The sequence below is a fragment of the Culex pipiens genome, chromosome 2 (genome assembly GCF_016801865.2).
Source record: "Culex pipiens pallens isolate TS chromosome 2, TS_CPP_V2, whole genome shotgun sequence".
Classification (NCBI taxonomy): domain Eukaryota; kingdom Metazoa; phylum Arthropoda; class Insecta; order Diptera; family Culicidae; genus Culex; species Culex pipiens.
In genome coordinates, this window is record NC_068938.1 from 175,620,123 (window position 1) to 175,634,987 (window position 14,865).

Below are 14,865 nucleotides of genomic sequence, written 5' to 3' on the forward strand. Positions count from 1 at the left end.
TTTCTACTTCGGTTTCAAGCAGTTTTTATGAGGAGGGGTTTAATGGGGTAAAATTTATTAATATAAAATATTTCCTGAAATTCAGATTCTTTTTCAAAGTATTTTAAAAATTTCATCATCATTTAAAATTCCGAAAATTTCAACCCAAATTACCCCCAAACAAGCTAAAAATAGTAAACAGCCGGCTCAACTGTCTTTACTAGCTGCCTCTTCTTCTAACGTGCGCACACACAGCCACACACTTGATTGTGTAGCACGCTTAGGTCGCGCGATTTCGGGTGCGAAAGCCGCGCGGCCCGAGTCGCCCGAAACGTGCCGAAATTGGCGTGAGTTGCTTTTCGTAGTATTTGTGCCACTGCTGCTGCTGGTTTGTAAATAACCGGTGTTTTGGGAGTCCAAAAAAAATGTGCCGGTACATAAGGTACCACCGGCAATCAATGTCAACTGAATGTCTTTGGACAATTTAAGTGTGTATGCGTAAATGAAAATAATTAAAATAAGATTGATGGGAATCAGCTGTAGAAAATTCGGATATTTTAAAAATAATCATAAATCGAATCTTTTCTCATGTTTTATAGTATTATTCTTCTATAAAACCACTATTTTAGCAGATTGAGGCAATTTATATTTTCTCATCAATCGAATATAAATATTTTTTGCATTTTTGTTTTGTTTTTGATGTTACATTGTTCATACTTTCTTTATGACAAAAAAACTATATTGCATATTTTTTTTCCACCCAAGTCTCAATAAATTCTGGTGGTCTGGTAATACAAATCTGGAGTTTTTTTAAAAGGTCCAATAAACCAAACTTACAATTTTTGCTTTTTGGGTGTTTTTGAAACCGCCTTGCTGAAAAAATCAAGTTTTGCAACGAGTTCCATACAACATTTTTTGCTATTCCGAAAAACACCCATTGAGTGAAATTTTAAGTCAAATTTTCATGTATTTTGTCAATAAATCGTTTAAATCAAAAAATGTTGAAAAGTGTTACTTTTCGAAACAAGTGCTGAAAAGTTCAACTTTTCAGCACCCATTTCAGTGATGAAAAGTAGAACTTTTCAGCATTTATTTTGAAAAGTGTTGCTATTCGATTCTGTTATTTTTCGTACAGAAAAGTTTGCTATTTCGTCGTTCAAGAATGATAGGAAAAGTAAGTAGTTTCACGATGGAATTGCAAAAACAATTTTTCAGAATTGGGACATGGCGCTAAAGTTTACAATAGTGCAAAATGTGTATGGCATTAAAGGAAAAATTATAATTTGGAGACAATGACAAACAACATTTCAACATTTTTAAACCTTATTGAAAAATTTGATTTTAAATTCAAAATCAAATTTCAATTAATCAAAAATCTTTTATTTTTATAAAGAACATCGCTACGGAGTTATGAATAGGTAAGAATCAATTGTACGATTTTTCGACCCTGCTCGCGTATTTTTAACAGGCTGGATTTTAGTACTAGTTTTATCGCAAAAGGAAAAAAGGAATTTGATGATAACAATAACATTTTTGTTATAATATTCCACAAATCATATTTATCCAACAAAAGATCCAAAAGAGCAATTCTCCACCAAACCCGAAAAAGGGTTATCCTCTACCAACTCACACAAGATCGGGAATTGTCTTAAGGCGTATTTTTTGTCCCTGATCACGAATCCGAACATGTAGTTTTAAGGATAATTTAGTGTACTTTTTGAGAGCATGAGCATGAGCATGAGAGACCACCCATGGTTGTCCTTCTCCTTTGCTGAACAGGACCGTAATATCCTTTCAGCACTACTGATCATAGGCTTCGACGATCAAGTGGTGTTTCCCTTATCAACAGCATGTATGAATGCGCCGAAAAGATAAAACACCATGATTGCTAAAGCAAGATCAGTTGCGAATAGGTAACAGTCATTGGCCACCAACGGCGCCCGCCATGTCAGTTTGTAGATCTCGATTTTAAGGGACGGGAATGTTAGTTAGCGCAGGTTGCTACTAGGGCAGCTGATTTACTCTGTGCTTACACCCCACGAGCGCCAGGAACCTGAAAACTTGTTAGTAGGATAGGGTGTTTGGTCAGGATTCATCATAGAAGATGATGATGCGACCCAAAATCATAGTGCTTGTTGAAAGGTATTATATTATTCTAAAGGCAAACAATCGGATGCTGCGGATGAGACATTTCCCGTTTAACTGTTGTTAATTTTTTAATGAAATGGTTTAATCTTAGACAGCCGGCTGTGGAAAGATAAAACCAAATAATATTTATTTATAAAATGAGGTGTTAAACGCAATGCTGCAATGATAGCGTAGTCTGATTTTTAATTATATAATCATTTAGTTCATGAATTTGTTACGGAATAGACGCGACGAACTCAACCATCAAGTGTCTTCCGATCTTCTTTCTGTTAGCTAGATAAGGTATTGATTTTCGTTGCCTCTCGAGCTACGATGCTATAGAGAGGACTTAACACACAAACAACCGACGTCGAGCCCTCCGAGCTACGGAGCTATGGGAAGGTCTTTTCAACACAAGGGCTTGAAGCACACAATAACTCACCGATTAATATGAATAATTTTCAAGATCGATCTTGCTTTATAACTACAGCGCGAAAAAACAGGACTGCGCGTCCCGAGCAGCACTCAATTTAGTGTACTTTTTGAATCTATTAACTCAGAAGAGTAATTTTCCACTTAGAACAACATTTTTAGTTTTGAAATTTCATGTTTTTTTTTCTAACTTTGCAGGGTTATTTTAAAAAGTATAACATTATCCTACAAAGTTGTAGAACAGATAATTACATAAATTTTTATATAAACATAAGGTTTTGCTTGAAGCCATGACGAGTTATCGCAATTTTACAAAATAAAAGTTTTGAAAATGTTACTTTTTGCGTTTATTTTTGTTTCTATTTTCAAACCTTTTTTTTCGTAAAACCGCGATACCTCGTGATGATTATAAGCAAACCCTTATATTTTTGTATCAATATTTTTTTTATTCTCTGTTCAACAATTTTCTAGAACATTTTTACAATCTCAAAAATAACCCTGCAATGTAAATAAAAAAAAAACATAAAAATTAAAATGATAATTTTTGTGTTAAAATAGTTGTAGATTCATCAGCACTTTTAATTACATTTTCAAAAAAAAATTTACAGTTGATTTTCTTTCAGAATGGAGTGTGTAAAAAATGCGTTTTTTATGAAAAATACATATTTTCAGATTTTTTAGTACGCCATCGAGTCCCTATGACACCAAATATCCATCTCATCACCATTTCAGGCATGCTTTTTTCGCATGTTTAAAAATTGAAAGGGTCGCACCGCCTCTTCGTTCTGAGATATAAAAAAACGGACCTCGGATTCGTCATCAGGGACAAAAGTTACGCTTTAGGATAAATTATCACGAAAATCGAAGAGGGGTCGTGACAACTTTTCCCGATTTCGTGTGAGTTGGTAGAGAATTACCCGAAGGCCACTCCATTTTTTTCAAAAATATTATTTTGATGGTTTTTTTTTTCGAGTGGTAGAAATGACAATTCTCCCATATGGATTACATTATAGAAAAAAACAAAAACTGGTCGAATGGAAGTGCTCCGTTGCCATATAGATATATAGATTACAAAGTGAAATTTTTGTAAAATGAATTTTGGTCATTTTAAATTTATCAAAACATCTCAAAATCAAAAATTGGTCAAAATCGAGTTTTTGTGGTAATGAATGTATAAAAAGTTGTCTACGAAAGTAAAGTAAAGTAAGTAAAAAGGTTATTTTTTTTTCTGAAAAGTCCTAATCATATCCTACAACTTTGCCAAAGATACCAAATCAATCAGAGTGTCTCTCAACAAGATAGGGGTTTTCGAACATTTTCATAGCTTTTTGTAAGAACAGCTCCCATGCATGTATGAATCCAAACGATGCAAAATGGACAAAATCGATTTGCGATTTGTTCATAATTGCTACATTTTATTTCTACAATTGATTATAATTTATTTCTGCTCCAATTGCCATTCATCATCCAAACAAATCACCAATATTTTAAAAACTTTGAGCAATTCCTTCGTAGGCGTGTATGACAGGAGTCCAGATCACTGATTCCGCAACTACCTTGGCAGGAGTCAGTGCGGCTCTTTCCGCGTGTTCTTTCAAGTTGTCAGCCCGTTTATTTCTTAAAAGTGGGCTTAACACTGAACCCCCCACAACTGTCCGATCTTCAAGCTGGTTTCTACGGGCGGTTGGCAGAGCTTCGATGAGGAGCCCAGTGCAGGCGATGATCAGGAAAATCTGGAAAAAAATAGTGAGATAATTGAGAATAAAGTCATAGCTTTGGTGGTGGATATATTGACGTACTTTTAAACAGTGTATCATTTTCCACGATGACGCGCTGATATTATAGATTGAGACACACCTGCTCTTTTTGAATTGTTATAAACTTCTATTGAAAACGGTCCTTAAATTCCATTTTATATACGAATCTCGCTCTTAAAAATTCAAAACTGTTGGATTTCCCAACAACAAAAACCTTTGGAGTGTTCTCGAAAATGCGTTTGGAAAACCCAAATTTGCTTCTTTTTCTTCTCTCCCAGACATCAAACACCACACCCGAGCAGACGGAAATAACTTGGGAATAACATTTTTTGATATTTGAAACTTCTTGGCCTGTAACATTTTATGTTATTTATAACAGGATTTGTTATTCGTCGTTATGATTTTTTGTTATAGGATTGTTATAGTATTAACAAACTAATATTTTTTTAGTTACCCTTCGAACAAATCTTTGTTATTCTAACAACTAGTCCGATCATCCCAATAACAGTTGGAGGTATTCTTCCATAAAAAAATATTTCAAAGTTGGTTTGGCGTTCAACCAATATCAGACCAATAACAAATTTTGTTATGATATCATAAAATGTTATTTATCTCTTATGCAAAAATTGATTTTTCAAGAAGATTCCATAACATTTTCTAGTATTTCAACAGCATTTGTTTTTGAAATGGCATGAATTTTGTTATTACCGTCTGCCCGGGAACTTGTTTAACCTTGAGCACAGCATTGCCAAATTGCCAAAACCAAACCTGTTTTGAGGACGTCTGGCTAAATCACTTTTATGGTTCTTATCAAACTAAGCAGTCAGAGTCGTTTGGGGATCCACAGTGGACAGAGGTGGTCTTTGGTGGCTTTGGTTAGTTGCTTGGCATTTTTAGCATTCAAAAAATGAGCAAACATTTACAAGTAAGTTTTAAGCATATTTTACTGATTTTTTTTTTGATAACTCATCAAACATTCAATTACAGGTTTCTTTAATCTTCATCTTCCTTTTGGTCATCGGAATAGCACAGCCAATCATTAATGACTCAAAAATGGAAAATTCGGCCCGAAAAACCAGACAAATCAACATTAGCTTAGATCCAATTAATGCAGCTCTTGGAACGTTTCGGACGGGTGTAGAAACGGTTAGATCTATCAAACATCTCGTGGATGATTTCACCCCTACAAAGAAAAACATTCGCGTTGCATCCGTCGACTTGGATTATTATGATTTTTAAAGCAATATTCAGTACTGATAACTTATGTCGAATTTATGTGATCCTATAAAACAATGTGATTATTTCAGTAAAATATGGTAATAAAAAGTGTAAGTTAAACTAATTGAAAGTGTAAAATATTCAAATAAAAAATAATTCAACAAAAAAAACATTCTTTTGTTTTTATTTTGTGTGAAAAGTTAAAAATGAGAAACTAAAACATTTTATTTCATCTGAACTGCACACAAAAACAACAAAAAAATATAATTTGATTTTCTCAGTAGGGTTTTTGATAAGAACAATAGAAAAAATATCTCTTATTTTTTTGCACAGTGGTCCAGATCGCAAAATAAAGTGGAAATGGATTTTCCGAAAAAATGTAAAGTTTTGGAGCTTTGGTGTCTTCAGAAGGGTTTTTGTAAATGAAAAGAGGCAACTTTTGGTTTGGTTGAAAATTAGGGTGGTCCACGATCAGAGTGATTATGAAAATCTAACTTTTCAGGAATATTTTTGGGTATTTTTTCGTCTTGTAGAAAGTTGTTAGGCTTGCCAATCCAAGCAACTTTGGCGAAGACACCAAAATTTTATCCCGTAATCTACGCCTTCTACGACCAAAAATAAAGATAGCAAACCTCTAAAAATCAGTTTTTTGAACATGGCTATTCAGGGTTAAGTTTTAGTGAAAAGTGATATTGGTGGCACTTTTAGAGCTCTAAAAAACAAACATTTGGACTTAAGGGTCAATAGATACAGCCATTTTAAGGTAAAATTTTAAACTAAAATATCTCTAAAAGGCGCAAGCCAAATTTTATGCGCCAGGTTGCATTTGAAAGAAGAAATTCAGCACTACTAACGCTGAAAAAATCTCAGGGGTGTTTTTCTTTAACTTGAGATATCTGCATTTGAAAAGTTTATTTTTCAAGGGAAAACCATATGGGACCACCCTAATGAAACTCGAAAATTGTCCAAACATATTTTTTCTGTTTAATTTTGTCCGCTGAATCTGCCCTCAGAATTGAGCCAAAGCGTCGAAAAAATCGATTTTTAATCATATTTTGGGTTTCCATGCATAATTATCATTTAAACTTAACCCTGAATTGCCATGTTCAATAAACTGACTTTTAGAGTTTTGTTAAGATGCTTTCTCTAAATTTGGTCGTAGAAGGCGTAGATTACGAGATAACATTTTGGTGTCTTCGCCAAAGTTGCTTGGGTTGGCAAGTCCAACAACTTTCTACAAGACAAAAAAAAACCCAAAAATATTCCTGAAATGTTAGATTTTCAAAATTCCCCTAATCTTGAACCACCCTTATTTTCAACCAAACTAAATTTTGGCCCTTTTTATTTACAGCAACTCTTTTGAAGACACCAAAGCTCCAAAACTTCACCATTTTTCGTAAAATCCATTTTTGAACTATGCCATCCTTTTTTGGATTGAAATTTTATTTTTGTTTGTTTTGAATCTGTTTCAATAAATTTAGTCACCATATTAGAAAAAGATTTAGAACAAAAAATCTAAATATATTTTCGAAAGTAAACAACACATTTTTAACAAAAATTGATAAGAAGATGTAAACAATGAATTTAACTTTTATCTTGCTGACGAATGTAAAACCAGGTTACAAATTTGAGTAAAATTATCTAGAAAAAAAGGCTCTAGCCCTTATCCCAAAATCCCGCATACCCGAATTCCATATCCCCGTACTGCCACTTCCCCGAAAAAAAATCCCAAAAGTTCCGTTTGCCTGCATGTAATTTACCTGAATAACTAATTGACCAAACTGTCATTTTACCGAAGAAACACATTTCCTATTGGTTATTTTCCCGAAAATTCCATTTCCATTTGTCATAATTCCATATTTCAGATTCCTTAATTCCCATTTGTCGACAATTTTCTGTTGTTCAATTGGCGACAAGAGACTTGTTTAATATTTTTCATTTGGAAAAAATATTTCCTTTTTTAAATTTTGTGTTTCTTCTTACTTTGCAGCGTTATTTTTTATAGTGTAACTATGTTCTACAAAATTGTATATAAGACAGTGATTTAATTTTTAATGTACAAAACTATTTTTCGTAAAACCGCGATAAGTCGTGATGGTTTCAACCAAGTACCTTATGTTTATAAATATTTTTTTTTTGTATTTTTCGTCCAAGTTCACATAACAGTCCCTTTGATAACAAATTTTCAAATCAGCACCATTTGATTGCAAAATAATTGAAGAACACGTCTTTATCTCGCCTGTTCAAAAATGGAAGGAGTCGTACCACCCCACCGTCACGATATCTTGAAAAATGTAGCTCAGATTCGTGATCAGGGACGAAAATCGAAGGGTCGGGGCAACTTGTTCCGATTACGTGTAAGTTAGCAGAGAATGGCTCATATTGAATGTAACAAGAAAATTCATGTCTGAATAGGGACATCATTTTCAGAGCTTGCAATTTTGCAAGCGTCCCGTTTCACCCCAGATGACGGTACTACTAGTCAACCCATTATTAATCAGATTCAAAAACTAACTTCCTGCTCTAATGTCGTAGAACATTCTAGACTTTCTAATCGAGATAGTAACAGCAATCGAAAGTGAAACCTTCGCAAAGAAACTGGTTTTCATTTTGGAACGATCGAAACGAATTCCATTTTGGTCGCTCACGTAAGATGCAGTAATCCTGATGGCGGGGGTTTTCCCAAATTTTAGTTGCTCATAAGAGAGTGTGACCAGCAGTGGTATTATGATAATCATTTAATATGCTTTTTTCTATACGAAACTGTACCGACAAAGATTTTGATGATTTTTTATAATCGGTCAGTGTAACGTGATTCGAATTCCCGGACGCTTCGAAACCCGGACACCTCATCTTGTTTAATCAATTATTTGGATATAAGTTCGCATAATGAATGTCAAAACTGTGTTATTTGATGAATTCTAACTTGTATTTATAGTTTGTTTGAACGCTGTAGTTTATGTCAAAACAATTAAATAAAATAAAATTATAAGATTACCAAAAATGCGAAACATTTCACGTGAAATATTTCATAGGTACCGGGAAGGCAAAGCAGTAATTTATGGTTTAAATTTCCTTAAATTCAAGCAAATTTTTATATAAAATATCGATTGTTTTGATGTTAAAAGCTTATTTGAGACCTAAAGAATGCCATTCATCAACATTTCAGTCCAAATTTGTGCGATTCATTAGAAAAAACGAGTGTCTGGAATTCGAAGCAAAAGTGTCCGGATTTTGAATCAGCTTTTATCAGTGTCCGTGATTCGAAGCACAACAAGTCATTTTAATTTTCAAATTCTGATGAAAAATTGTTAGAAAAGACATATTTTGCATGCATTCTCTTAAAACTGACTGTTAATACTACATCCTGATGATATTTCTTCATTTCCAGCTTATTACAAGATTTTTTTGTCAGCTATAACGAAAATGATATGCTACTAAGTGTCCGGATTTCGAATCATGACGTTATAATAGTTGTTTTCCCCTAAAAATGCGAGAGTTTTCTTCCTCACAAAAAGTATTATTCCTTTAATGTTCAGCTATAGATTATCGTGAAACCGAAGAGGTTGTTCATCAATTTTAGTGTCTTCGATTCTGGTATAAAAGCTGCATTCGAAACCAACTCCGTTCAGTTCAGCTTTTTAACCTCAAAACGTCCACTCTTGAACCCAGCACCATGTGGAAGCACATGTTTTGCATCGCATTTTTCGCCTCGGTAGCCCAAGCCTCAGTTCCCACGGGATGTGTGTTCATCAAGAACGTCAACTCCAATATGTACCTAAAAAAAGTTCGTACAACCACGACGACGATCGGCGGCACGTGTCCGAGAGCTATCCGGAAGCGTGGTACATCACGAAGGGGAAAGGATTCTACCGGATCAAGCACTTTAAGCTGAACGAGGAGCTTTTTGCCGGGGAGCAAAGTTTCGACCTGGAGCGGCGCAAGGTGTTCACCTGGATTCCTCGCTATGGGCTCGGAGACAAGGGCAACTGGCAGATCATCGAGCACGATCTGGACGGCCGGCCGGTGTACAACATCAAGAATATGTACTACAACGAGCTTTTGTACCACGGGATGGGCGTTTACGCCGGGTGGATTTTCCTCTGGAGACACAACAATCCTTTCTATGACGACAATCAGTATTTGTTTGAGATTACCAAGTGTAGATAGAAATATGAAAATTAAATATTTACTTGGTATCTATGAAACCTACTTAACGTTTAGTGAAGAAATATCAATTTTAGAAATGACTGTCAAGATTTATCCAGTGTCTGCCAGAGTTCAAAAATATAAATTAAAAGAGCTAACAAAAAAATTAATGATTTGAAGAGTAAGTTTTCTGGACATTGAACTATATCAACTGCTACATTGTAACAAGTTAAATAACCCAAAGAATTGCATATAATTCTTCTATCATAAGCAGGAGTGACAGAGGAAAAAAATCATTTCCCCACGTGTGTATCACACCATGTTCTATCGACTACCTGGCGTACAATTAAAAGCAACCCCCTTTATCCTATACTGTTGATAGCTTTGCTGTTGGAACTGGCCTACAACGCTATCTTCCGATATAATCGCAGAGTGATCTAGAAACCTATCGGTAACGCCACCAGTCGTCCCTTATCATCATTAACCACTAAGTTACTAAGTTATGTGTGCTAGTTTTATTTTGTTCTGTATCTTCTCAGTTCATGATCAAAGGGCTTCCTCATAGTCAATAGCATCCCTGTTGGAAATGGTTGCTGTCTTATCACCTGGAATAATTTTAAGGTTTTTTTAAATACTTAAAATGGTGATAAAAAAAAAAGAAACGTTTCAAAATCACGTTGCGACCTTTTCAAACATAACTCCCCCGCAGATATGCTGTCCAGTATTGCCATCCCAACCAGGTCCCGGCCCGAGCATCGCCAGGGACGGTTAATTGAAAATGTAATTGGATCCCAAATGGAATACGTCCGGACGCATGCGGGGGTGGGTATGGGACCAACTCCCGGATCATCTCACCCTGCTCAAAGGACGCGCCATCATGATTCCACACCATAGCCAACAGAGAGAGTGGCAGAAAATTGTACACAATTCATTAGCTGACGGCAAATAGAACTCGCTCGTGCTGGTCGGGAATAGACACCAGCCGGAGCCAATCATTTTCTCGTTAACTTTGCCTAAATTGGTAATTTTCCCCTGCACTTTGCTGTAGTTTTCAGATCTTCTGTGGATAAATGTGATCCACTTCTTGTTGGACGAAATTACTAAGATTTATTATTTGTTCGACTAGGAAAAATATTGCTTTAGTTAATTTATTTAAGTTTGTTTTAGTTCAATTGACCGAGCCACGTAGCCCAGTGGTAACGCTTCCGCCTCGTAAGCGGTAGATCGGGGTTCAAATCCCGGCTCGGACCAACACAACTGGTGATCTTTTCCCTTCTGGAATCGATTGCTTAGTAAAGGGAAGGTAGTGTATCGTCACAAACTGGACCTTATCACGACACCTTAGGGAGGCGACCTATGGAATGTTAACAATAACCTTAACATGTTAACATTAAGTTGAGAATGAAACTGCCACTGAATCCGCTTTGTAAATGCCGGCCCCGATACTCTTCAAGGGTGTTCCCCTCAGGAACAGGGAAAGATTTACTTTACTTTTAGTTCAATAATGTGCTATTTAAATTTTGGTATCCACACACTTGGACTAATTTTTCACATTTATTATCCAATAAGCAACTCTAGGTTCAATAAACATTTTTGTTTTTTGCTTTTTGGAAGTTTTCTAAGCCGAGTCAGGGATTTACAAAAACACCCAAAAAGCAAAACAAAAAATGTTTATTGGACTCTTAAACAAAAATACAGAACTTTTTTTTGACCTAATTGTTGGTTACTATTTTCAAGGACTTATTATGATCATTCTTTTGTTATTTAACAATTAAAAGATGCTCTTTTAAAGCAAAATAATATGTATCTTTTTTCACAAGTGCAACACAAAACTTGTCTTACATTTTTTTCCCAAGATTGTGGGGCTGTTGCTGAAGAAATTTTTCAAAAGGTTATATTCTCAAACTTATGATAAAGCTCATTTTTAAGAATCTTTAATGATTTATAAGTTGTATAAATTTGTGGGAAAAAAGTGTTCAAAATTTATAGATTTCAAAGGTTATTTTTATCAATATTTTCACATAAAACGTTTAAATTTACAATTCGTAAAAAGTTGGAACGGTAACTTCAACACGCCCGTTCTCGGGCATAACTCAACCAATCGTGACGATTCTTGTTCCCAGTGATTTGTAAGAATGTCTAGATGATCCTAAAATTTTGCAGAACTTGATTTGAACAAATCTGTAATTTCTGCGACCGAAAACATCGTTCCAACTTTGCTTCCACGGAATTTTCGGCGAATTTTTTTTACAAGCGAAAAAAAAGTTGGAACGATGTTTTTGATCGCAAAAAATACAGATTTGATCAAATAAAGTTCTGCAAAGGTCTAGAATCATCTAGACATCCTAACAAATCTCTGGAAAGAAGAATAATCTTGATTGGTTGGGTTATGCTCGAGAACCATTGAGTTGAAGTTACCGTTCCAACTTTTTTGGAGCCTTGGGCGTTGGAATGTTATTTATGATTTTTTGTTATTGGATTGTTATTGTAATAACAGACTAATAACATTTTGCGTGATTCTTCGAACAAATATTTGTTATTATTTTTTGTTATTTTAACAACTAATCCGATCATCCCAATAACAGTTGAAGTTATTCTTCCATAACAAAAAAATGTTATTCCCAAGTAAGTTTGACTTCCAACCAATATCAGACCAACAACAAATTTGGTAATGATAACATAAACTGTTATTAGGCTCTTATGCAAAAATGGATTTTGTAAGAATATTCCATAACATTTCTTGTTATTTTAACAGTATTTGTTATTGAAATGGCATGAAGTTTGTTACCCGGTCAGACGGTAATAACAAAACTCGTGCCATTTCAATAACAAATACTGTTAAAATAACAAAAAGTGTTATGGAATTTTCCTGCAAAATCTATTTAAGAGTTCAATAACAGTTTATGTTATCATAACAAAATTTGTTATTGGTCTGATATTGGTTGAGAGCCAAAACAACTTTAAAATAACATTTTTTGTTATGGAAGAATAACTCCAACTGTTATTGGGATGATCGGATTAGTTGTTAAAATAACAAAAAATAATAACAAAGATTTGTTCGAAAAATAACTAAAAGTGTTATCTGTCTGTTATTACAATAACGATCCAATAACAAAAAAATCATAACGACGAATAACAAATCTAGTTATAAATAACATAAAATGTTATTGGCCTAGTATTTTCAAATATCAAAAAATGTTATTCCCAAGTTATTTCCGTCTGCTCGGGTATTACCGTCTGCCCGGGATATAATTTAAAAAAGGGCACCTTGCTGAATATTTTTGCCATTGTAAGAATATAAGCATAAGCATAAGCATAAGCATAGGTGCCCACCCGCAGTTGCTACTCCGTTATTGACCAGGACCTCCAGAAGTTACATCCACGAGCCGTGGAAGATGAGTGGGTGCTATCTTTCCTCGCTTCGCAACTTCTCAAAGGCCCCTATCATGCTGATCAATACCGGCGCCGGCCACGACCAGTGGTAGAGTCACGGGGAAGTGGATGGGAATGTTAGTCCGATACTTGAGTGATAGAGACCGCCCAATCGACTGCTTCTCCGACAAAGTATCACATGAGTTTTGAGGGGGTTAGTAGATGGGTATGAGGTCAGGATTCACGAGTGGCAGTGATGTGACCATGAGCATTTTGTTTTATCGGTTGAAATTTTAAATCTTAGGCAGCCAGCTGCGGAAAGATAAATTATTGATTATTTAGAAGGTTTTTTAATCGAACGCGTGCCAACCGAGCAGTAGTGCTATGGGCTGGACTTATCAGTATATTTTTACTGCTTGTACATTTTAGATAACGCGAGCCAATTTCGAAAATAGTAAATAAAAGACGCTTTACTCTTCATAAAATCAATAGTTTGATGAGTTAATACTAAAATGCCATGATCAACGATTATCAACCAAAAGAAAACAGGGCACCATGTAACCGATTGTAATGAAATTAAAACAATAATCTCAACGAACTAAACCGGCGGCGTGCCTTCTAATCAACGATGATAAAAGAAGGACTTATGAAAAATAAAATATCAAAATAAAAGGGCTCCGATAAACACGTTGCAGAGTAACCGCGAGGTTCCGCTACTCACAATCGAGTCAAAAAATTCAAAAACGCGTGCTAATGGTCTATCCTAAATGACAGCGTGTCTTTCGATAAACGATTCTATAGAAATGAGTTTTTCACCGTGAAAATTAAAGAAATTATTTGGATTGTATCAATCTACTGGTACAGTTGACAAACTAACGAAACGACAGCAAAATGATCAAGAACGCGTATACTAAATTATCAAATAATGACCCTATAACGATTATTTTCAATAAAATATGATTTGGATTTATCGACCGATTCTGTAGATTTTACGCGGCTTTAAATATTTATTGGGCTAAACATGAAAAAAGAACAAATAAACTCATACACACTCTCATACACACATAAACCAATTTACATGTTTAGACCTGGACATTATAGCGGTTTTTGAATTAGACTTGAGATTTTTTGAAAGGCATCAATATAATGAAAACAATCTGTACTGCAAAAATAAAAAAAAAAAAATAAAAAAATAAAAAATAACAAAGTACCCTAAGTTGGGTAGAATTTCCAGCAATAGTAGATTATCTATAGTTCCTGATAAGTGGCTGTTACACACACACACACACACACACACACACACACACACACACACACACACACACACACACACACACACACACACACACACACACACACACACAAACACACGCGCGCGCGCTTAAGGTGTCATCATGGAACGAGCTCACCCGGGTCTTGAAGACTGGAGACTGCTCGCCGTTCTCCATTCGCCGCCGCAGCATCGAAATCCGTTTGTCGTTGGCCTCACTGCTCCGTGTATTCAACATCCGTCCTACTGGAAGCCGCTCCTCTCACATGGTACCTCAAAGCACCCATCAATCTGCTCTATTTTTGCCATTGTAAGAATATATCTCGAAAGTTGTATTTTTAAGTTGCCTTAAAAATAAAAACAATGAAAGTCATATTGGGTCTTATTGAAAATAAAAAAAACTAACTTAATCCACCTATGTGGTTGGAGCCTTCCTCACAACAATGGCTGTACACAAGTTTCATCTATTTTTTAGATCCGGCTTCCAAAAAAAACATCGATATCACTTAAGTGGCCATATCTCGAGACAGGGTTGCCAGACCTTCAATGTTTTAGACTCGT

At 35.1% G+C, this 14,865-nt stretch overlaps 1 protein-coding gene and 2 long non-coding RNA genes across 3 annotated transcripts; 2 read left to right on the plus strand and 1 right to left on the minus strand.

Annotated features, from left to right (window-relative positions):
- Window positions 1–3,887: 3,887 nt before the first annotated feature.
- On the minus strand, window positions 3,888–4,444 carry LOC128093193 (uncharacterized). Its single transcript, XR_008212313.1, has 2 exons — window positions 4,338–4,444; window positions 3,888–4,271 (listed from the first exon to the last, which is right to left on the minus strand). It is a non-coding gene; the product is annotated as an uncharacterized LOC128093193 (long non-coding RNA).
- Window positions 4,445–5,081: 637 nt separating this feature from the next.
- On the plus strand, window positions 5,082–5,683 carry LOC128093182 (uncharacterized). Its single transcript, XR_008212304.1, has 2 exons — window positions 5,082–5,220; window positions 5,283–5,683. It is a non-coding gene; the product is annotated as an uncharacterized LOC128093182 (long non-coding RNA).
- A 3,571-nt stretch (window positions 5,684–9,254) lies between these two features.
- LOC120418192 (uncharacterized) lies at window positions 9,255–9,683 on the plus strand. The gene has a single exon (XM_039580494.1). The coding sequence runs from the start codon at window positions 9,255–9,257 to the stop codon at window positions 9,681–9,683; it is 429 nt and encodes a 142-aa protein (XP_039436428.1).
- The last annotated feature ends 5,182 nt before the right edge of the window (window positions 9,684–14,865 follow it).

What these genes read in the sequence shown, in the direction of transcription:
- LOC120418192 (XM_039580494.1), top strand. Translation starts at nt 9,255, where the DNA reads ATGTGTGTTCATCAAGAACGTCAACTCCAATATGTACCTAAAAAAAGT.